Here is a 21,206-nt window from a genome sequence, read left to right on the forward strand (position 1 = left end):
CAACATCCATGGTCCCCGGCATTTGGGCAAGGCTCGCGCAGCGGATGCAGGGAACGCATTTCGAGGCTGGACAAGACTAACGATGCAAGGCATTTTGCATCAGGCAACACACCCTCGACTGCTTCATCTTTTGATGCGTGGCATTGCGCCGCTTGATTGAGATGCAGTTGTGTGACTCTTCGATGTCGGTGACTGGTGCAGTCGACAGCAGGCAGAATCGTGGGGCTTGGGCTTCTTCACGGCGCCAAGCTCGGGTAAACGGAGCCGGAGTGGGTCCGGACCCGGTGCTGCCTGGCTGCCCCACCCCCGGGCGAACAAGGCTCGGGGCGGAACACCAGGCCGACTTCTCTGGCATGAAACGACAACTCATCAAGTTCAAGGCAACAGCCCCAGACGAAGTGTGTTGACTCAATAAACTGGACCCAACATCTGAAGCAGACAATGGCGGGATGAGATATGGCTTCTAACGGGTATGGAACCACTGCTAAACCCCCGAATGGCACTAGATGTCCTCACAGCTTGGCATTCTCCCCGTCTCTCACTTCCGCCATCACCTCCTCGCGAGGCCGAACCTCAAGCCTCCGAGGCCCGTCCTTCCCAAATCCGACCAGAACAACGCGTTCCCAATCTCCGCCACGTCCAGACCCGACCAGCTCTCTCCCCGGGTTGTCCAACCCCAGCACAGCCCGGCCATCGGAGCGCTTTGCAGGAATGACCGAGGGGCTCATAACCTTCTCCGCCCACGGTATTGAGCTCGTCGGCTTCTCAGGATGCCGCGTCGACGTGGGCGTGCGCTTCAAGAACTCGAGAAGCGCCTGACGCTGCTGCTCGGGATCGGTTGCTTTCGCGAGCTGTTCTGCGACCAGGTACAGCAGGTAGAACTGCGGTGGGAACATGACGATGTCTCCAGACCGGCCAATTTTGAGCCAGTTGGTAGCGTCATCGAACTTTGCTGCTGTGTGCTCGATGCCGCCATCATGGGTGGGCGTGGGGATCATCAAGGCCTGGTTTGAGCCAGGTAGACCGCTTGCGCCGTTGGTAGCTGAGGTGGGGAGGAAGTAGAGATACATTTGCGTGGTGAAGCGCTTCGGCGGGCCAGGAGGTGTGATCCAGCGCGTGAAGGGAATCAGGTTGTCTAAACATGTGAGTGGTGATTCACGATTCTCTCATGAAGGGTTCCGTACCAACATCCGGCTCCCCGCCTTGCTCCTTCAACCAGTCCGTGAACTTGACCTTGTTTGAGTGCACCAGCCTGCGGCCAGCTTCGCGGACTTCATCTGGGACGTGCAGCAGGCCCGCGTCACGACTCCGGCCGATTTTCTTGGCGAGCAAGATGCCACTCTCCTCGAAGGTTTCACGGATGGCAGCGAGGCGGTATGCCAGGCCATCGCGGTGATAAGCTGGATCCTCCGGGCTGGGCAACGGCCCGTCGTGAAAGGATGACAGGTTGCCCCCCGGGAATACGTGCGCTGACGCGAAGGATGTGGAAGTCTTCACCCTCGCAAGGAGAAGAACCTGGTTTGTGGGAGACAGGAGCAGCACGCTGCCAGGGTTGGGTAAGCCTGTATGCCTTTTCGTCTTAACAATGGAAGCTCACCTCGCGCTGGGCCTGACCGGTGGTATAGGTTTTTTTCCCTTGTTGCCCTGGGCATCGGCCCCGTTAACCTTGGGTGCCATTGTCGAACAGTGCCGGGTCCAAGGATTCAACTTCAGTTCACGTTTCTGAGACAATTTGTTGAATCTACCGTAGCGAAGACTGTCTTCGGCTGAACAAGGGATACCGCCGGTCGCGACAACGGTGCAGATGCTTCGGGCTAGAATTGCGGACTCTTGGAGACGTATCCGTCGTGTTGGTGAGGATGTCAGACGTGTTGTGACGAGCCTGGAGCATCTGCATGGGAGGATTCCAGATGCCATTTCGCAGAGACATCCGAGGGAGAGGGGATTGGGATTGAACTGTGCTACAGTTAGCGCGACGCGATGAACCGAGGTTCAGGTTGCGGCTGGTAACGGAATCCGGGATAGGTAGACCCTTTGGCCCCACTCGGCGCCGATCCCCGCCCGGCATGTGCCGGTCCGGGGGTCAGGGGTAGTTGCCGGATTGGGAAGGACAGCAACAACTGTATTAAATACTGACGATGTGGGAATTGTAGCAGTCTACCTGAATCATATCGATGAGGGTTTTCTTGGTTAACAGATTCTAATGGAAGTTACCGCAGTCCATGTTGATGCCAACCTCACTGGATCCTCTTCACAACAGCTTGTACATAACATACTACTGATCAAGTATTAATATTGCGACACCTGCGAAGTCTTAGCGAGTACTCCGTATATACATTCCGCTTCATACAGCGCGGCCAAATATGTCTTGAACTCCTTTGACCAGTTCCCGTACACCCTTCAGCCAGTCCTTCTCCGTATGATTTCTGACTTGTCCCGATTACCTGTTCACGCCAGACTTCCCGATTTCTCGCGCTTGTCCTTGAAGTGACCCTCACATCCTGGGATGAAGCTTTCGATCTGCATCGCAGATACTATGCTTGAGAAGTAATCTTCATCCCACGGGTCGCATTTTCCATGACCCTGGATCCAGAAGCGCATGCCAGATTCTGCAATGGCCTCCTCCCTGACAGTCTTCATCTCAGAAAGCAACTCGTTCGCCGACATTGAAATTCTCTGTTCCCAATGCGACCGGGGCCGATACCAACTCTTGCTGTGAAGGACACGGTGCACTGCGCCAAGCATTACACAGTCACAATGCTTTCGCCACTTCGAATAGGGTCGTCGGCCATCCTTGCAGCGTGGTACACCTTGTTTTGATAAGCCCTCGATTGCCGTGTTGAGTGACCTGCGGATCATTGTCAAGACCGAGCCTTGTGCTCGCTGAACATGATCCAATGACAAGGGGATTAGTATCAGGGAAACGCATACTGGAAAGCAATCTCTTACCAGCTATGCCCAGTGCTTGTAAATTTCGGTTATTTGCAATGAGGGAGAGGTCCAAGGAAGGGTTCAGATTTAGGACTAGAACACGAAGCGCTCGGTTAAACTCAGCCTGGTCGCCGAGAATCCAGAAGATATGGAGAACAGCGGGGAGAAGTCGCTTTGGGATGGTCTTCTGTGCCCTGATATGCTTGATCCACGTGTCGCAATATGACCTCGACAGCTCCAAAATACCATAGCGATTACACAAGATGACTAGCTCAGCCAGAAGCTGAACATCCAATGTCGCTGGCAAGTCATTAAGCCGCCCATGCAACAGCTTCAGGATTATCCGCAGCGCCTCCGGATGGACATCTTGGCAGGTCAAGGTCCAGCCATCGCCTGATAGTTTGTTGTCTTCGAAAAGCCAGGCATCCAGCACCGCTGAAGATCGCGCAAGGGAACGCGAGCATACACGGAAGGGAACAGGCTCTGGGAAGGCCTCTCCGTAAGGACCGGCTATCAGAATCAAATCTCCACGAGGGTCCATGATGTTTGATGCCGGGATCATGACTGGCTGCTCGGATATGGATCCTGACACTGACTCCTGGTCGCTCTCAATCTTGATAGGGATTTGCATGGTGCCTTCAACATCTGCGCAGCTTTGACTGTTCATAACATTGTTGTCGCCATGGTTTTGGTTCGACCGTTTGGTGGTTGTCGTGATGCTTTGGGAGACCTGCAAACTGAGTTAGAAGGAATTGGATCAAGGAAACCACAACACACACGCACTCACTTCTTGTAGGGTTGATTGCTGAGGTGCCGACAGTGAAGTGTGACCACCAGAGGTGCCGCTGGCAACTGCTGGGACTTCCGAGACGGTCGATGACTGAGGTCCGCTTGTAGTCGGATTCTCAGAGATCTGTGACGGTGCATGACTATCTGCAGATGCAGATGTCGAAATTGATGCCACGTCTTGACCGCTTGGAGTCTCGAATGCAGTCTCAGTCATCGACGATCCTGAGGAATGTTGAACTTCGACGTTGGATGCAGCTCTCGTGATGAACTTTTGGCGTTTCGATGAGGAGTCGGTTGCTTTGTGGCCTTCGGGTGACAAGGACCGCTTATTGCTCTCAATCGAGGACGTGTTGTGCCCAGTAGGCACCGAAGAACTCTCGTCATCCATTCTAAAGTGACAAGAGACCTGTCAGTATGAGACGACGCCCGGAGAGCAGATTGACATACCTGACCAAAGATATGGGATTGTCCAAGTTGTTGATCCAGTCGCAGAAACTCAAGGGGCGTCTCTAGGGTCACTTGTCAACGAGTCAACGAGTTCGCTGCATGCGCGCCTCTATGAAGAATGTGAGTGGTGACACTCGCCGCCGAGGACAAATTAAGCGCCCTGTAAAGATGGAGCTTTTGAGGAAGTGGAAAAACACTCGGCTCAACACCTGAATTGTGTTTGACCGAAAATGTGGGATGGAAAGTTCGGTGCCTTGTGTCGCTGCAGAAACTTTTTGAGGACCAAGTCGCTCCTTCCCTATCCTGTGATTTTGGTACAAAGAGACAAAGAACGATGGATCCGCCTGTTAGGCTGCACCAAACCATTGGCATGACCGTGTCGGGCTTTGATGTCTTTGGATTCGAGGTAAACGATACTTAGGCTTCTGAAATATGCACCTTAATATGGATGCTCAGGTCTCCCCAAAACATGAGAGCCTGGACGTTGGTGATGATGGTGAAGCACAAAGTGATCAATTCTATGAATAACCTTCCGCTCCCAGCCAAGTACGCCGTGGCAATCAACCAACTGGACACTCCTTTCGGAAGGCTACCCTGCCAACAGATGGAAGCTCAGCCGTGCGATTTGTAAGACCTGCACCCTGATGGTTTCTTGGTCAACTCCCATGCCATCACGTTAACAACCTGGAAGTCATCCCCACCTCTGATTGATGTATCAGGTCCCCTTCGAGCACCAACATCTCCTGAATATGCCCGCTGGCAACAACGCTCCGCCATCATTCCGGAACGCCTGTTTTCTCTCTCCAGCTGCGGAAGTGCCCTGCGGCGCCTGGAATGAGATCTTGGACCCGGATCACTCGTGGGACATGAGAGAAGGCATCCTCCTCCCCTGGAGCGCACTTTTCGTGCAGTTTGGTCGAAGGCATTCCGGATTCCTTGATGATGAAGGTCCGGATATCTCCAGTCGCGAAATCAACTGGTTCGTCGACATCTTCGTTTGGTCTCCCACATACCTCCCTGATGCCAGCGTTGGGAGTCAAACACCGGCATCAATGACCCCATCATTGCGGAGTCGCAGATCTTATGCCAGTCTATGTCACTGGACCCCTCGTACGTGCACCGAGAACCCTCTCGCAGGCAGGTCCGGAAGACAAGGACGAAGCCTGCGTTGGATCATCCATCCTGCTGGAATGTTAGATGGCTGTTGAGCCCAACCTGGCTTGGAGCAAAGTCCTACCTTGTACTATACCACCAACTGGCTGTGTGTGGTGCTCGTGCTGAGACGAAAATACCCTCAACGCTGGAACACCACAAATCGCTTGCAGGCGAGGTAGGTCAAGAAGTCATCCGAACGAAAATGTAAAGTTCTGGTAGCCTATAACGGTTCTGATGCAACAGCAGACAAAACCTGAGTCCACAGCTTGCTGTTGGAGGAAAATGGGAAAAGGTCGAATCGAAGACGGAATCTTCAACTTGATCGTCTGAGGGATGCCACCGCCCTGCCTGTGTTCAGGTTGCTATTGCAGAAAAAAGGTTGTTGCTCCTTCCTCCAATGGCTGATCTTTGATCCGCTCACCAAACAACTTGGAAAGCACCAGGTTTCCATGGTATTTACGAACCTGCATTGCCAGATCTGATGTTGCTTGTTTAATACCTCTGCGTTTGGACCGTCAAACCTTCGTCGATGAGGTTCCGTTACACGTCTCCTGCTCAACGGCTGGAGCTTCGGCTCACGACCTACCTGGCGTACACATAATATTCTTGCCCCAGACCTCCGAAGATCATGCCATGGATGTTGTAGAAGGGTCATATGGCATCTTGTGTAAGATTGACATCATTGCTTCCATTATCTCTGTCACAGGTAGCTACACTTTACCCAGGAGAACCCAGCATCCATAAGCTGATGCCAGTCGCTGCATTCATCGCCTCTTCAGGCTATCATCGTGAGGACTGTTGGAGACGAGGGAAACGCAGGTCTCTTTAAGCTCAGAACATGCTTACATGATGAAATGGCAAGGCAGTACCCAAAACACCAGCGCCACAGCATTTTGGCTTTCATGACAGAATCAAGTGATGGCTCTGGGAAAGTCTCTTGGTTGAGTTTTAACCATGTCCTAATATAAAACAGATGGGAAGTGCGTTTTGGGGAGGCTCGGAGCCCGGCATCAGATCCAAACACTCCCTCACCTAAGTTGCTGTCACACTCTCCACGTATTGGTCCTTCTTGGTTTTCCTTTGTCCGACGTATTTATCAGCCGGTGGATGTTTCCGGCAAAATGGTTACATTGTCCATATTAATACTCCTCATCTTGGTTCACCCCACACTCCGTCCTCCTGTTCAAATCTAGTGTAAATTGAGTTGGAAAAGGAGTTGCTGAGCCAGTCCTAAGAATTGGACCTGGTCTCAACGCTCTGTACTCCATCAAATATTACCTAACAACGAAAGCGTGGGGATTCACAGCACCCTGAATATCATCGAGGAAACAGACTGGGTTGTTGATCTCAGTTCCTCAAGACACCAGCTAAATAAAGCTTGCTTAGTGTCCATATGAGCTCGATGACACCATTATTCAGCACTTGTACTATAGGCCATGTCATTGGCCTTGGATTCACCACTTGATTTGGAGTTCTGGCCATTACTGTTGAGTGGTTTACTTGAGCCATGCACATCGCACTCGTTTGCTGCCGCTTTAATTGCCGTTGAATCTGTTGGGTTACATCAACCATAGTTGAGTCCCGTTGCCGTTGCATGCGCGGTTGTTGAGTCTTTTACACTTGAGTCCAGTAATTGCGTGGCTTTGGTTCCGGATCTTCGCTTACCATGTACGCAATAGGGTTTAGTGCATGACGTTCTTGAGGGAATCTGTCTACAACACCCTGTTGCGTTACATAGAGGTAACAGTTTTAAACAACCTCGCCATTGCGCAAACCCTCCAAAAGACTCTGTGGCGAATCTGAGCCAGTTCTTCTCTAGACCTCGCGGGGGGTTGGATGAAATGTTAGCCTTGACACGCATCATTCATTTGCAAGGCAATGGAGGTGCGGCCTACGTTTGTGAACCTAGAGTTACGACATCTAAGCGGATAATAAGCTGTCACGTCACCGTGTCGCCATGGAGATGTTGGTGACTTTCTGGTTACCTTTTGTCAAAGACCTGACTAAAGGATGAAACCATCCCCACTGAGACACTAGGTGCAATCGGCCCGTCCTGCTTCAACTATACTAGGGCAATATAGACAGACTCGGCGGACTACCAGCAACTCAGTTGGTTGGTTGTCTAGACTCAGAAACGTGATGTCTTGGCCGTGAATCTTGCTCGGAATCATGTTTCCTTGCTTCTCATTTTGTTTGAGCGGACTCAAGAAGCCGTCTTGGCTTCCATCATGGTGCTTGAGTCCTTTGAGATTCAATATTGCCGACATAGAGACAGCGACGTAACAGCTCTTACATGCCTGAGACTCTCGCAACTTATAAGACGGGCCACTTTCAGCCCGCAGGCTCATGACACCTTCCTTTCTCAGACTCTTTGATGTTCGGCATTCCAGCATCTTACACCTTGCTGGCTCGATCCTGACGCTACGTTGATCTAATTGTATCGTTTTCTTGTCACTAGTCCAGGGCTTGTCCAACATGCGATCTGCAGCCTTCTTGCCGCTCCTCGGGACCCTAGCCGCAGCCCTACCGGTTGCCAACCAGGCTGTGGCTCCGGCCGAAGGCATCGCCGCCAGAGAGGTGTACGAGCGCGAGGCTCGTGTGGAGGGAACCGAAACATTCACCGAGGTTATCCCGCCACGCAGTGCTACAGTCGAGGCACGGGCCCTCGGCGGCATTGGCGAACAGTTCGATCAAGCCCCGACCTCGACGCCCACTGTTACGCGCATTGTCGATTTGCCTCCCGTCATCGTCAGGCCGGACCCGCCCCGGGACGGGGGCGGGAACCCCCCCAAGCCGGAGCCGACCAAGCCCAAGCCAAATGGCCGCCGCGAACCAACTCCGACGGTCATCGGCACCAGCGAACCCACCGTGACCATTCATCTCCGCGACCCCGGTCTCGGCGAAGACATTCTAGCCCAATTCTCAACGCTCTCCCAGACTATGGTAGGCCAGGAGCCGACAGTCATCGTGAGGCCGCCCCCGGAGCTGTCTATCAGCAGGAAGGCATCCGGCCGTGGCGAACCCGTCCCCACCGTGTTCGCACGGAACCCCGAACCAGGCCTCGGAGAGGACATTTTTGACCGGCTCTCAACCCTTTCCAACACCATGACGGGCCAAGCGCCGACGGTTATTGTGAGACCGGACCCCGGAATGTCCATCAGCCGGAAGGCCTCCAGCCGCGGTGTGCCAGTCCCGACCGTTCTGGCACGCAACCCGGACCCAGGCCTCGGAGAGGACATTTTGGCCCAGTTCTCATCGCTCTCCCAAACCATGGTGGGCCAGGAGCCGACAGTCATCGTGAGGCCGCCCCCAGAACTCTCCATCTCGAGGAAGGCCTCCCGTGGTGTGCCCATCCCAACCGTGTCAAGTCTCAGCCTGCCCACCGTCACGACGCGCAGCCCCGACCCCAACCCGGGTCTCGGCGATGACGAATATGTCGTCCAGACCATCATCACAACCATTACTCAACTCACCGCACCGCAGCTGCCACAGCCGACCAGAAAAGTCCCCAGGGACACGACGGTGAAGGCGGGAAACGGGGCAGTGGCCCAGTAGGTCGGCGTCAGACCATCCCAGACGTCGAATCTGGGTTGTCTGCCGACGGCTGGGCATGGATGGGAGAGAGCTTGGGCGTTGTGATCTTTGGGTGGTTTTGTAAGTTGTTCTTAGCAGGAATGCTTGTGTGGTGGGTCTTTGAGGGATGTATGTATGTTGTCGAGAGACGTTTCTGGAGGACTTAAGGGCTTGCGTTTATAGTGATATTTTCGAGGTCAATCAGATGTTTTTGATTCACTGTGAAATGACGAGGAGAAGCGTGAGATGACCATGGTAGGGGAGGTTGAGCTTGACACGTACAAGGGCCTTGTTAGACCAGAGAGTTAGTTGAGGCATGAATGACAGGGGTCCTAAACAATGCGATGTCACAGAGACGATGGGGACTTGAAATGAATGAATACTGGTGTTTTTGTGAGTTCCTGTGGCCCTGGAAAGACCCAATGTTCATGTAGCTCTTAACTGATCGTGGTAATAGTCACTGTCGCGTATTATACTGTCCCTCAACCTGGCATATCAAGATGCGTAACTATCAGTCGTTGGAGAGCGTTAGAAGGCATTATTGACTTGGGCAGAATGCCTCTTCACGAAGTTTATCGATGGCCACAGGGACTGTAACACATTAACATGTCTCCGGACACATTTACACCAATGCAGTCGTCTGAAAGCTCAGGAAACAGACCCTCATTAATCGCTTGACACGGATGTCAGCGTGGATCCTGGATAAGGCTTTCAAAGAAGTCAGATCTCGGCGTGAACCCTCCTGACCTGGCAGATGAGCTTCGTTCGCCTTAAACTGACATTCCCACATATGTGTCGTCGCCGAGACCTTCCGTGGGTGCGTGTGAGGTTTTGTGGTATCCCCTCGCCGGGATTTTGTTTGCCCCGTTTTTTTCTGTTTACTTCTTGCACCGGACATCTCCCTTCTCGTGTTTTCCTTTTCCACCTTTTCACTGCGCGACCACAATTGTTAGTCTACCGCTTGTTCTTCAAACACCATTCTTCCATCTCATTTCATTCATAACCCTGACAAAGACTATTGTTCTATTGACCCAGCACCGTCGAATCGTTCATTGTACTGCTCGACACAATGTCAGTCTCAGAGCAGTCCACCGAGCAGGCTGCCGAGGTCGACATCACTCACAATGACACTGTGATCGATGCCGAGGGGACCGTTCCTGTTGACGTGTCAAAGGCTGTCAAGATCGACCCTCGCGGTGATCTGACCATCGTCGCTACCAAGGAACATTCAACTGGATGCTTCATTGTTTGCTCCCGTGCTATGGCTCGTGCCTCAGCGTACTTCGACTGCATGTTGTATGGACCTTTCAAGGAAGGCCAGAAGCAGCAGGAGACCGACAAGGCTTGGGCCGTCGAGCTCTCGGACGATGATCCCGAGGCATTCCACGTCATCGCCCTGGTTCTGCATGGCAAGTTGGACGAGCTGCCCAAGCAGGTCGACCATGAGTGCTTCTTCAATCTCGTCTTTCTCGCCGACAAGTACGACATCATGGCCAAGCTCAAGCCGTTCTGGAAGGACTGGCACCGTTGGCGCAACTCGCACCGTCTCATCTCCAACCCCGACCACATCGACGACGCCCCCGAGCGTCTTACACAGGACCTTGGGATCGCCTACATGCTCGGTGACGGCCGCGCGTTCCGTGACGCCTTGAAGGCGATTGTCTGGCGTGTCAATGCCACCGAGCACGGCCGTCTCTACCTGCCCAAGTCGACCACAGGAGTCGAGTTGGACGTGTGCAGCACCAAGATGTGGCTTGATGAAGTGAAGGGGTATGATTTCCTATACCGGGCTCAAGGTGCCCCCTTCGACATTCAAGACGTTTTTGAGCTGTTGCGGCTGGTTGAGGAGGATGAGATCAGGGCCATCGAGGATGAGCCCAGGGCCAGCGATGGCATCATGCCGACCGAAACTCTGACGAAATACTTCCTCGAGGACGACCCAGTCATCCAACAGCTGGGTGCTCTTGGTGAGTTTGCTCAGGCTGGCGCAATATCCACCCACATTTTGCTGACAAGCTGCTCCGGACAGAGCACATCCAGCAAGCCCGGGACGGTATGCTCCGCAATATCTACTCCATGGTCAGGCACGGCTACAACTACCTCTCCCGGTGCCCGCCGGAGAAGCCAGCTTGCCTCCACTACGATTTCGACTGCGACATCCAAGTGCTTGGCCGGCTGAAAAAGGCCTTGGTGAATTATCAAGGAGGACTGTGGTACCGGGGATTCGACGAGAATGTGGCAACGACGGAGGTCAGTTTGCTGCGCGTCCATCGCTATCTTCAAGAGATGTGGGACTTTGTGACGCCTGCACCACGCGACCGTCACCGCTGCTGCGCTCCATGGGACCAAAACAAGATTTTCATGTTTCGCGACGTCCCCCACTTGGATGCTTTGTTGAATGAGCACAAGAAGCACATGAGCAACCAGGCCGAGAAGACCGGGTTTGACCCCAACTTCTTTGCCGGGCACTGGGGTTACCGCGATCAACAGCGCGTCTTGCCATCTGAAGCATCGATTCAGAATTCTCACGCGTGTGTGCGGTTCCTGCATGATCCCAGGGAACGCCCCCAGTCCAGGATGTCTTTCGAGCCTATCATCCAGGAAATGAATGTGCAGCTCCCGCAAGGTGATGCGGACAACGGGATGGAGAACTGGGCGGAGAACGGAACGGAGAGCTGGGAGGAGAACTGGGAGGACAACGGGGCGGATAGCTGGCAGGGTGATGGGTCGGCCGTGGAGTCTTGGTGAACGGGCTAGATGTTGAAGAAATGGAGGGAGGGTTGGGGGATGACGATGATGTCAGATAACGTCCTTGCACTTGTACGCTCAATACGGTCTCCTTGTAGAGTAATGATGTACTAATTATCACTGTAACCATTGTCCTGAGATGTCTTGGTGAGATCAGCAATACTGATGCCCAAGCGGCCCCATGCACCTATTACAAGCTCCCAGTCCCCTTATGATCGATGGCAAACAAATTCTCATTGCCAGTGCCTCTTCAGGTTACCACAGGATGGCTTTCATCACATTATTATAGCCCGGCCCGTGTTAGGTTGACGATGTGCAACAAGAATATTGTTACACGTCGGAGACGCTATAATTATAGGGTGCACTGACTAGTGGCACCATCAACAGATTCATTTGTGTCACAAATATCAATACCATGACCGGCTAAGATAGGTAATAGCGTAGCACACGCACACTACGATGCGACTAACAAAACACGACATGAAACCTGTATTATGCCGTTGAGTCCTATGGCGGATCAAAGCCCTCATTATTGATTTCTCAAAGACCGATTTACTCTCCTGGTGCTGTCTGCTGAAGCACCTAGACTCACTCTAAAATGACCTCACCCTCCCCCGTCCTGGCTTCGACCTCCCATCCAACTCAGTCACCCTCAAACCATCCGCTGGCAGTTCACTCCATCTAATGTTGTCGGCAGGCAGCTCAAGAATCCTCGCGGTGTCGACCGGTAATTCATTGATCCTGACATGTTCAGCCGACAGCTCCTGCACCTCCTGTGATTTTGGTCTATCCGCATCAAGTTCTTGTGGTTCCCATGATCTCGGGGGATCTGCGGACAGCTCCTGTGGCTGCCACGACCTCGGAGGATCCGCCGACAATTCTTGGGGCTCAGACACCCATGGATTGTTTGCCCACAGCCGGGGAACCAAATCCCCTGGCACCTCCGAGACTTCGCCAACACCATCACCATTCCTCGGGTGCTGGTCCACGTGCGACTTGGTTTCCGATGCAGGCAACTCCACTGTATGTTCGCCGTTCTTCAAGTCGCCATTAGCCCCAACTTTGTCCTTGCCGCCAGGGATGCCGACCTCTGAGGACGGCGTCTGCTTGTCGCTTTCACCCGCTGCCTGGGCCGCCTCCTTCTTGCGAGAGCGATGGTATAAGCAGTATGCTACCACAATCAGGATCAGAATGATAGACGAGACTATCGAGACTACCACAACGGCCTTTGTGGGCATGGGGTCGGTGTTGTAAGTGTAACTGCTGACAGGTGTGTAGCTGCTACGCCGCGTGCTCGTCGGGTAATAGTCGTAGTCATCATCCGTGGTTGTGGTGCTGGCCTCTGTGGCATGGACTCTGAAAAGCTCCGTCGTCGTTGAGATGTGATTGACACTTGATGTTGAGAACGCCTGCCTTGCGGTGTTTGCGAGCAAGGTACCGTAGAGGGTAGTTCTTGAGTCTGCGCGCACGCAGTATCCTCCTCCATTGACTGGGCTGAACCTGGCCCCTACGTAGCCAGGAGCACAGCAAAAGTAATAATCGACCAGTATGTCCTCCTGGCCCGGCGTCTTGACCCATGACTCATACAGTCCCCATGATGTGTCAAGCACACACTTGAGTCGAGCCGCTCAAAGCTCGAACCTGGTCGAGATCTAAACAAGCCGAGTAGGGGGTATTAGTGAGTCCTTCTCTGCATCTATGTTGAAGTCCTTGAAATGTTGAGTAAGCATACCGGGTGGTAAACAATATGTTGTAGCAACTCCTCGGCAGACAAGATGTCCCGGGCAGCAATTCAAGTTATCGGTTGAAGCCTCTTCACATTTCACAGGCGCATAATCAGGGCACGATGACCCTATATGTGCGAGGGGGTATCCGTAAGGTTGTTCGGGATGTTCTTCCCGTGGTTGAACGGCTTGGTGATGATCACGAACAAGATCTGAAAAGGGTGCCATCGTTCAAGTTTGTTTCTTGTCCATACAGCTGCAAACCCTGGAATGGTTGAGCGGCCACGATAGGGTTGAAATATTAGAGACTCTCGAGGAAATATTTAGACACAATGTACGTCAGATGTTTGACTTCCTTGAATCTTATCATTCTTCTACCAAAGTAATCAACAGCGCATGATCAGTCGCCATTCCCTGGAAATCAAGCCATCCAGGACATATTAATATTGGTTTGAGTGTCGGATTGGGCATAGCCTGGTTCATGTGTGTAAGGCTGAAGAACGTGGTCCTCTGTGGCATCAGGCTGGACCTGACTTCCAACGCCAGCGCTGCATCGATGTATGAATTACGCACTGAGTAGGTAGTTAGATATGTTTTTCTCAAAAAGGGCAGGCGAATTTTTGTTTCTATGTGGGATAGCCTAAGCCATTGTCAAAGTAGCTCTCAAGCCACGCCTCAACCGGTTTACGATGTACTGGTGTTCTTCCCACGCACCATAGGACTCTGCTCCTCACAATAATGTCCTAGTCTTCACACTCACATTTCGCGGAGCTCACCTTGCACGTTCAAACAACGGCAAACCTGCGAGTCATGCACGAGATCCAAGAGTTCATCGCATTCCAATGACTGCGGTGAGAGCACATGGCCACTCACCAGAAGAGCAAGGATCGACACGTGCCAAGACCGTTGTTTGTTGAGTCCGGGCCTGGATCTGTGGCTGTCCCCTCTTTCAAGGGATAGGGTGAAGGACAAGATAAAGCCCGGCTTACAACCGATTACGTAGCTCACAAGAGACTACCTACCGGAACAACTGACCTTGGTCTTTGATCCACCACCGTCGGTGTTGTGTCTTGTGGTGACGGGTAAGTGAAGATAAGGTCGCTTGCATACAAGCTGACATCTGCACAACACTATCGACATCAAGTCACTGGTCGGCAATCTTGATACTCCGATTTTAGACTCCGAGACTCACACCTGATAGCCGTCGCCAAGGGAATTGTGAACCTTGGCGACGCACTGGCACCGGCACGGAACCGGGCCCGAGATCGTGGGAACTTGTTAATTGGCCTCTGCCGTGTTCTCGGCGCGCACCTGAGCAGCCCCAACCCGTCCCTCGACGCTGGTCTGGGTCCTCAACCTTCCACAAGCCTGCTGGCTCAGGCCGAAGGGTCCCAGTACTTGCGCCTGACCGGTACCTATTATCGCAGATTCCCCAGATTTGCCCCGGATTTCTGTCAGTTTAGGTCGCACATCCATCCTTCTTCTCGACTTCTCTTCGCAAACGCCTCTTGCCGGCTTTCCGATCTGTCAGTCCACATTCCCCACGCTCCATGCCGCATCTTCTGCACAAAGCCTTCCCCTTTCGACATCGAAGACATCCGTGACAACCTTTGGTATTATGGCCGTCCCGGCGAACGCGGCTGTGAGGGAGGCTCGCCGGCGATCGACGCCCTCGGAGTTGGAGCGCATGAATGTCGCAAAAGCGCTGGCCACAGCCGAGTACTCAAGGCGCCAGTTCATCCTCAACTTCGCCGCCAGCCGCAATACGGAGCTCTTGATTCCCGGACGTAAGTCTGAGGCCATCAAGGCGGCTGAGCAATGGGCGGCCAGGCACCTCCACCAGTTGGGCTACCAAGCGCCGACCAACGACCTTCTCAAGTTCACGGCTGATGAGCGACTCTGGGCCACTCATGGTATGTTACCTTCTTCTGATACATCTTGACCAGGACCTGACAAGTTGTAGTTGGAGACGATATCCCATTCCCCTTCGCCTTCATGCGACCTCAAACCTCGTTCCCGGACGAAACATCCTCTGACGGAGAAACTTTCCGTGAGGGCATCTTTGAGAACCCGGAGCTCAAGTCCAAGGAGAATGTCAAGGTGTCAGCCAGTGCACCGCTTCGCGCCAACTTGCGTTCTTTCCAGCCGCCGTTCAAGGTTGAGCGACCGGCATCCATCAACAAGCAGCGGCCCTCCGATGCTTCGTCGACGGGCACTGACATGCGACGTAGCCTGTCGCTGAACAGCGTCGACGAGCTCAAGGCGGCCGCCGCGGCAGCAGCGGCAGCAGCGCCCAAGATGGCCTCGGAAAAGTCACCCTTCTTTGTGCGACTCGGACGGTCCTGGTCGCGACGTTTGTCGTCGGCTACATAAATATCGTTCCATCTCTCGGACGGAAATGCGCTGGACTCGCCTGACCTGGGTATTGGAATCAGCAGACGCGGCTCTTGGAAGAGGGGCAAGACGGCTCGGTCGTACAACGCCTTGCACTGCCACGTCCCTCCCGTCGGGTTGCCAGCCGTGGAGTGGACGGAGCCTTGGCGAAGCGGCAAGGACAAGGGACACCCCGGAGATTTTCGTCCTGTGGGCCTCCAGCCCCAGACTTGGCTTTTCTTGGCCTTGGAAGAGCCCGTCTTGGCACAACATGTCTCTAAGATCGATCGATCGTCCTTCATTCTGTTTCGGTCCATGCCCTCCGAGAGATCGAGGTGTCAGCATGATGGCCATCTGAAGGCCGGGTGTTTTTCTAGTTATGCGCATGGAGCTATATGAACGGGACGATGGGTTAGGTCAGTGGATCATGGGAAATGATTTGCATGGTTGCATGTTTGTATTCTGGAATTCAGGACTGTATTGGGGGGAGAGGGGGAGGGGTGGTGGGGTTGCCTCAGTTCACCGGTTGATAACCAAGAGCAACATCCGGCGGCCACAATCATGTACGTTAGATCATTATTGAAGATCTGGTAATGTAGAATGTCGCTTACATATCACTATAATTCATGAAACGACTCACCTCTGAAGCTGTCGTCATCACACATTTCACATATTGCAATTCGATATCCACACCAGCCTTCGTTGGAGCAAAGACGGGCTGTCGATATCTTGATATTCCACCTTGACGGGCTTTATTTAGCTTCATTCTAAACTGGTGTCGCTCCTCTAACAATTTGACACAACATCCGCCTCTACACTGTGTGACCCTCTCTGAGGTAGGGTTGTACGCGACGTAGACAAAATCTAATTTAGACCTGGGAATTGTTCGTCGCCACCACAAGGCCATCACGCGGGATATACCCCCGAGGTGCATCAATGGTTCCAATATTGTCGACCTCGGGCTTGCTGTCTTGCGAGGTACGTCGAGGAGTTGTCGCAGCAGGCGGTTGGTTCACATCCCCCGCCTCAAGCTCAGGTGCTGCAGCAATTGGGGACATGGCGACGTCCGTCGTCGTCGTGGTCCTAGAATGCACCCTTGCTTTCCCGGCGAACTGGTTTGGTTTCTGTCGCAGCCCACACCATTCAGGACATGATTCCATGATTTGATAATAGAAGAACCGGAAGACCATGCCCGCAAACGGAGTGGCTACGGCAGCACCGATGTACCCTTCATGCTGGCCTGCCACCCGGAGTATTGTTGTGTCGAAAACGGCGGCTATACATACTCCAGCGGCTAAACAACAGATGGTGCTGCAAAAGAGCTTCAATGCTGCGATCTCATTGTCTTCCTTGACAATCACGGACCACGCCGCCCAAAAGTCCATCAACAGGACGATTATAATGAAGACAGCGCAGGCACGGACGAGTCGAGTGGCGTGCCCCTCGTGTTTGGCAAGACGATGGGGGTCGAGGTTGGCGAGGGCGTGGGACCAGGTGCTAAGGACGTTGCTTACTCTGTCCTCCAAGGAACCAAGAGCGTCGCCACTACCCTTGTCTTCCGACTGATACTGGCGAGAGAGATTGTCACGGAGACAGGCTTCCAAAATGGAGAGCAGCTTTTGTGAGGGGGCGAGAGAATGCCGGCAGCGGACCTCGTTGTTCTCCTTGAAGATGTCGCATACTCCTACCAGAAACGTATTAATACTGGGCCTTTCCATCCCCATTCTGATGATATCGCAGAATATGCCCCTTAAAGGACAACCGCACAAAGAAAGGTCTCTTACCTCCCAGTCCAATTCGCCAATGCGTAGGCAGCAAGGTGTTGCCACCAAGTGTGACATTCTGGTTGGCGCCCTCGCTTGCTTCAGCTTCCAAATTCGCGATGAGATGCCTGACATCAACCTGGTAGATGGCGTTGCCGGTTAAGGCTGGAGATGCGCAGCCCAGCAAAAGCAGGAGATTGCTAAGAAACAGCACTGTCGTAGCGCTTTGTCAATTCTGTGAGCTAATATGCAGTACTAAGCAAAACGGTCAACTGGGAGGGAGGAACTGACGCAACCAAATCACCCCGTTGACAACCGCCACAGAGACTCGCATCCTTGTCGGGCTATCAGAGATGCAGGCTGAGAGGAACAAGCACGAGGTGTCGCCAAAGGAGCTTCAAGCAGAACAATGGTCAAAAGGCGCCACTTGTCAACAGGACCAAGACGAGGGGACCAAAGCTAAACGGTGAGAAGAACGAATCTCCTTTTACCAACAGGCTCCTAAGGTCAACCGCCTGTCCTCGGTTGCCCAGGCAATTGTGACCGAAGGAGGGAGACTTCCTCCAGGCTCTGCTGCCTTGCCAAGCCGCAGCACTTGGGCGTACTTTATGCCCAGCCTTACGTGCCCAGGCAGACTTGCAGGGTGCCTAACCACCTCGACTCGGTACGTAATGCCCACCAAACAGAAATCTGGCCGCAGCATGTACCTGAAGGGTCAGACACACAGTTAATAAGATGAGTGTGAAACCGGAAGATTACTCGGGGGCGGGACGAGCCAAGACCCAGGCTTGAACTTTAATTATTCCGATACACTTCTTCTCCCTGCTCTCAGCATGGATTTGCTGCGGCCGTTAGGTTTCTCAGCCCTTGATCAAACTCGTCTGTGGAATGCTGCTATCATGTCAACATCAAACACACAAAACTTAACGCAACACTTTACTGCGTGTACGCTATGATAATTAACAGGAGGCCATCTTGATCAGACATGGTCATGACCGAGATAGAAAACCATGGTCATACAAGCGGTATTGATTCCTTGAACTTTTAGCCACCCTGGTGTCTAATCTAGTTCTAATAATAACGCTCATGGTCTAGCTGTTGATATCGGACTTGATTTCAGAAACCCGAGCCATGGGTACTTGGGGGCCATCGCAGGATTTAGTGAGGAAGGTTACCAGGAAACTAGACAAAGCGGCCAAACGGGTGCGCGATGAGAATGGGGATAGGGAAGCATCATCTCCACATAAGCCTTGCGGCTCCAGCGCATGCGGCTTCGAGTCCTCCAATGTAAGCTCGTCGGGAGCATCGTCAAGATGCATAGAGGGGAGAAAAGCGTCGTCCACTGGGAAATGATCACAGTAAGTACCAAGAAGCTGGCGTACCGAGACCTTCGGACGAAATATGGCTGACAGCCGGCGGTGAACGCACCAATATCTCACTGTTGAGTAGTTTAGGCAGTGCGCGACTATGAGTTCATGAGACGGTTTGGCCAGCGAACGGGCGACCTGTTCATCATCTCGGCGGAGCGCTTGACAGACGATCAGATCATGCAGCATGCATGGCAGGAAGATCCTGCCTACGAGGACTTGAAGGAAATACCAGCCCGTTCCTGGGAGTCGACTTGGAACCCGATCGCGGCACCCGGCACGATACCGCCCTCAAGACTTGGTACAATGGGTTCCGGCGGCGCCCCGTGATCAGTCTGTTTGGCGGTGTTTTTATGCTTGCTCCGATGTGGATAATGGTTCTGCATAACACTCAGTATACCTGCTTGATCACGACTACGGCGTTTTCGGTCGTATTTGGGACGATCGTGGCATATAGTGTTGAGAGGCCGGGTGAAGTCCTCGCCGCGACGCTGGTCTACGCTGCCGTGTTGGTTGTGTTTGTGGGAGTGGCTATTGAGTTGGATGGGTCTGGAGAGACCGTGATAGTAGGTTAAATAACACCGTGTATATAGGTTTATGAGACTATCACTCGTAATGAACAATGTCCAATATTGAGGCCGCCGGCCCTCTTTGCCTAGTGCGGATCAGGGTATCTACCCATGCCAGGCCGTTGAGGACGACATCCTAAGCAGTCCATTACCCCTGACTCCTACCTGGCCAGGGAAGCCGGTAAGGGCACATCTCCTACGCCGCCGTGCCCCCTATACACTGCATAAGCATTGCCATCACCCCCAACAAAGGTTAAGGGGGAGCCATTTCACGATGAAAGTTGGGGGCCCATTTCGCGGTATGACTCGTTGCCGGCGGCTAAGCCCTTGGACACATGCTTCAGCGTCGCATCGCTCACCGTAAGCGAAGTCAGCAGCAAAAATCCTACCAGCACTTAGTATCAAATGGTAAGCATACTTATAAGAATCCCACCCGCGCACAGCAGCACCGTTCAACAATGCAATACTAGGTGTTTCAAGCTCCTGAGCTCTTTTTCTTCCACTCGTCATGCACTCCCTCAAGGCCGTTAACACGAGAATCTTCACTTTGAAATGACATCAACGCGGCATATCAACCTCTGGTCACTCTTGGCCAATATCATCCTCGCCAGTCAACCTGTATTTGGTTGGCTATTTGGCGAAGAAGGCTTCGGTGGCTATGGAGATCCTTTCAGAGGTCGAGCCGGCCCATACGATGCCAACACGACTGAGTTCGAAGCTGCCGTCGCTGTCTCTAACGCCACCGGCGTGTTCCGCATTCCTGGCTACGACGTTTCCAAGCCCTGGCCCGGCCAACCCATGGACGGCTGGACCATCAGTCTCGCGATGCTGGACTTCCCATCGACAGAGCGCTGGTGTTCCAACGGTGACTGCCGCGGAAACGGCCTGGTGGGCGACAGCATCACAATCCAGGCCCCAGACGCATTACTCAAGGAGGGCGAGCAAGAAGAAACGAAGATCGTCAACGCTCACCCCAGCTGGGGGATGTGTGCCTGGATCTTCCATGCGCCATCTCAACTGCATCCCGAACGCTTCAACAACATAGAGAACCGTCCACTCGCCGACGACGGGTCCTGCGTCGGGCTTTTGTCGGATGAGTGTATCGCCGCGCTGAAGCAGGGCACACGGTACAGCTACCTCGTCGCCTCCTCCCCAGAAGAAGCATGGACTCGATTCCCCGACCAAGTGACCATGTGCCGAAAATTGACAGCTCCCAAGGAATGTGGCAAGAAGGGACCGGGTAACAACCCGAGCGGAGTTCCGACGTACGGCGGCATCCCGGTGCCGTACCTCAACGGGTCTGTGACCACGAGTGACGGTTGGTTTTATGACGGGGACGACATGTTCAACAGCACCCAGGACCTCCGTGACTTTTGGGACGCACAGGTTCTCAATTACCGGGTGATCGTGACCGCCATGGTCAACGCAACCATCGATGCCAATGCGACGGATAAAGACCGTGGAGATCCGCTGGCCCAGGTCTTTTGCGTTGCGCCCAACGGGGCTGGTACCGGCAAGGGGTTTACGTTCAACCGGACCGTTCCGGCCAATGCTCGAAACTTCCAGGGCGGCGTGGGTGGGAATCGTGGAGAAGATGGGAAGGAAAATGGGGCTGTGTCGGTGATCAGCCAGGGGAAGGGGGGATTGTGGGTTCTTTTACTGGTCCTCTTAGGTGTATCGGTGTCGTGATGAGTGGAAGACGTTCCTAACAGAGGATCCTAACGTGTCATGCCTTTCACCCTGTATTGGCAAATTAATAGTGTTAAT

At 53.3% G+C, this 21,206-nt stretch overlaps 7 protein-coding genes across 7 annotated transcripts; 4 read left to right on the forward strand and 3 right to left on the reverse strand.

Moving 5' to 3' along the window:
• Positions 1-512: 512 nt before the first annotated feature.
• Positions 513-1,677, reverse strand: VTJ04DRAFT_1932 (uncharacterized protein; the record flags this gene model as incomplete). The annotated part of the gene is made up of 3 exons (XM_069359674.1): positions 513-1,135; positions 1,185-1,543; positions 1,598-1,677. 3 exons carry the CDS (start codon positions 1,675-1,677, stop codon positions 513-515), a joined length of 1,062 nt encoding a protein of 353 aa, XP_069224540.1.
• Positions 1,678-7,797: 6,120 nt separating this feature from the next.
• On the forward strand, positions 7,798-11,643 carry VTJ04DRAFT_1933 (uncharacterized protein; the record flags this gene model as incomplete). Its single annotated transcript, XM_069359675.1, has 3 exons — positions 7,798-8,873; positions 9,931-10,862; positions 10,925-11,643. The coding sequence occupies 3 exons, from the start codon at positions 7,798-7,800 to the stop codon at positions 11,641-11,643; spliced, it is 2,727 nt and encodes a 908-aa protein (XP_069224541.1).
• A 593-nt stretch (positions 11,644-12,236) lies between these two features.
• VTJ04DRAFT_1934 (uncharacterized protein) lies at positions 12,237-13,129 on the reverse strand (the record flags this gene model as incomplete). Its single annotated transcript, XM_069359676.1, has 2 exons — positions 12,237-12,999; positions 13,113-13,129. 2 exons carry the CDS (start codon positions 13,127-13,129, stop codon positions 12,237-12,239), a joined length of 780 nt encoding a protein of 259 aa, XP_069224542.1.
• Positions 13,130-14,985: 1,856 nt separating this feature from the next.
• Positions 14,986-15,740, forward strand: VTJ04DRAFT_1935 (uncharacterized protein; the record flags this gene model as incomplete). Its single annotated transcript, XM_069359677.1, has 2 exons — positions 14,986-15,280; positions 15,331-15,740. 2 exons carry the CDS (start codon positions 14,986-14,988, stop codon positions 15,738-15,740), a joined length of 705 nt encoding a protein of 234 aa, XP_069224543.1.
• Positions 15,741-16,609: 869 nt separating this feature from the next.
• VTJ04DRAFT_1936 (uncharacterized protein) lies at positions 16,610-17,837 on the reverse strand (the record flags this gene model as incomplete). Its single annotated transcript, XM_069359678.1, has 3 exons — positions 16,610-17,424; positions 17,525-17,716; positions 17,795-17,837. 3 exons carry the CDS (start codon positions 17,835-17,837, stop codon positions 16,610-16,612), a joined length of 1,050 nt encoding a protein of 349 aa, XP_069224544.1.
• A 931-nt stretch (positions 17,838-18,768) lies between these two features.
• Positions 18,769-19,200, forward strand: VTJ04DRAFT_1937 (uncharacterized protein; the record flags this gene model as incomplete). The annotated part of the gene is made up of 2 exons (XM_069359679.1): positions 18,769-18,861; positions 18,958-19,200. 2 exons carry the CDS (start codon positions 18,769-18,771, stop codon positions 19,198-19,200), a joined length of 336 nt encoding a protein of 111 aa, XP_069224545.1.
• Positions 19,201-19,991: 791 nt separating this feature from the next.
• VTJ04DRAFT_1938 (uncharacterized protein) lies at positions 19,992-21,128 on the forward strand (the record flags this gene model as incomplete). The annotated part of the gene is made up of 1 exon (XM_069359680.1): positions 19,992-21,128. One exon carries the CDS (start codon positions 19,992-19,994, stop codon positions 21,126-21,128), a length of 1,137 nt encoding a protein of 378 aa, XP_069224546.1.
• Between the last annotated feature and the right edge of the window lie 78 nt (positions 21,129-21,206).

Source organism: Mycothermus thermophilus (genome assembly GCF_041956435.1).
Source record: "Mycothermus thermophilus strain CBS 625.91 unplaced genomic scaffold VTJ04scaffold_1, whole genome shotgun sequence".
In the NCBI taxonomy this organism is placed as follows: domain Eukaryota; kingdom Fungi; phylum Ascomycota; class Sordariomycetes; order Sordariales; family Chaetomiaceae; genus Mycothermus; species Mycothermus thermophilus.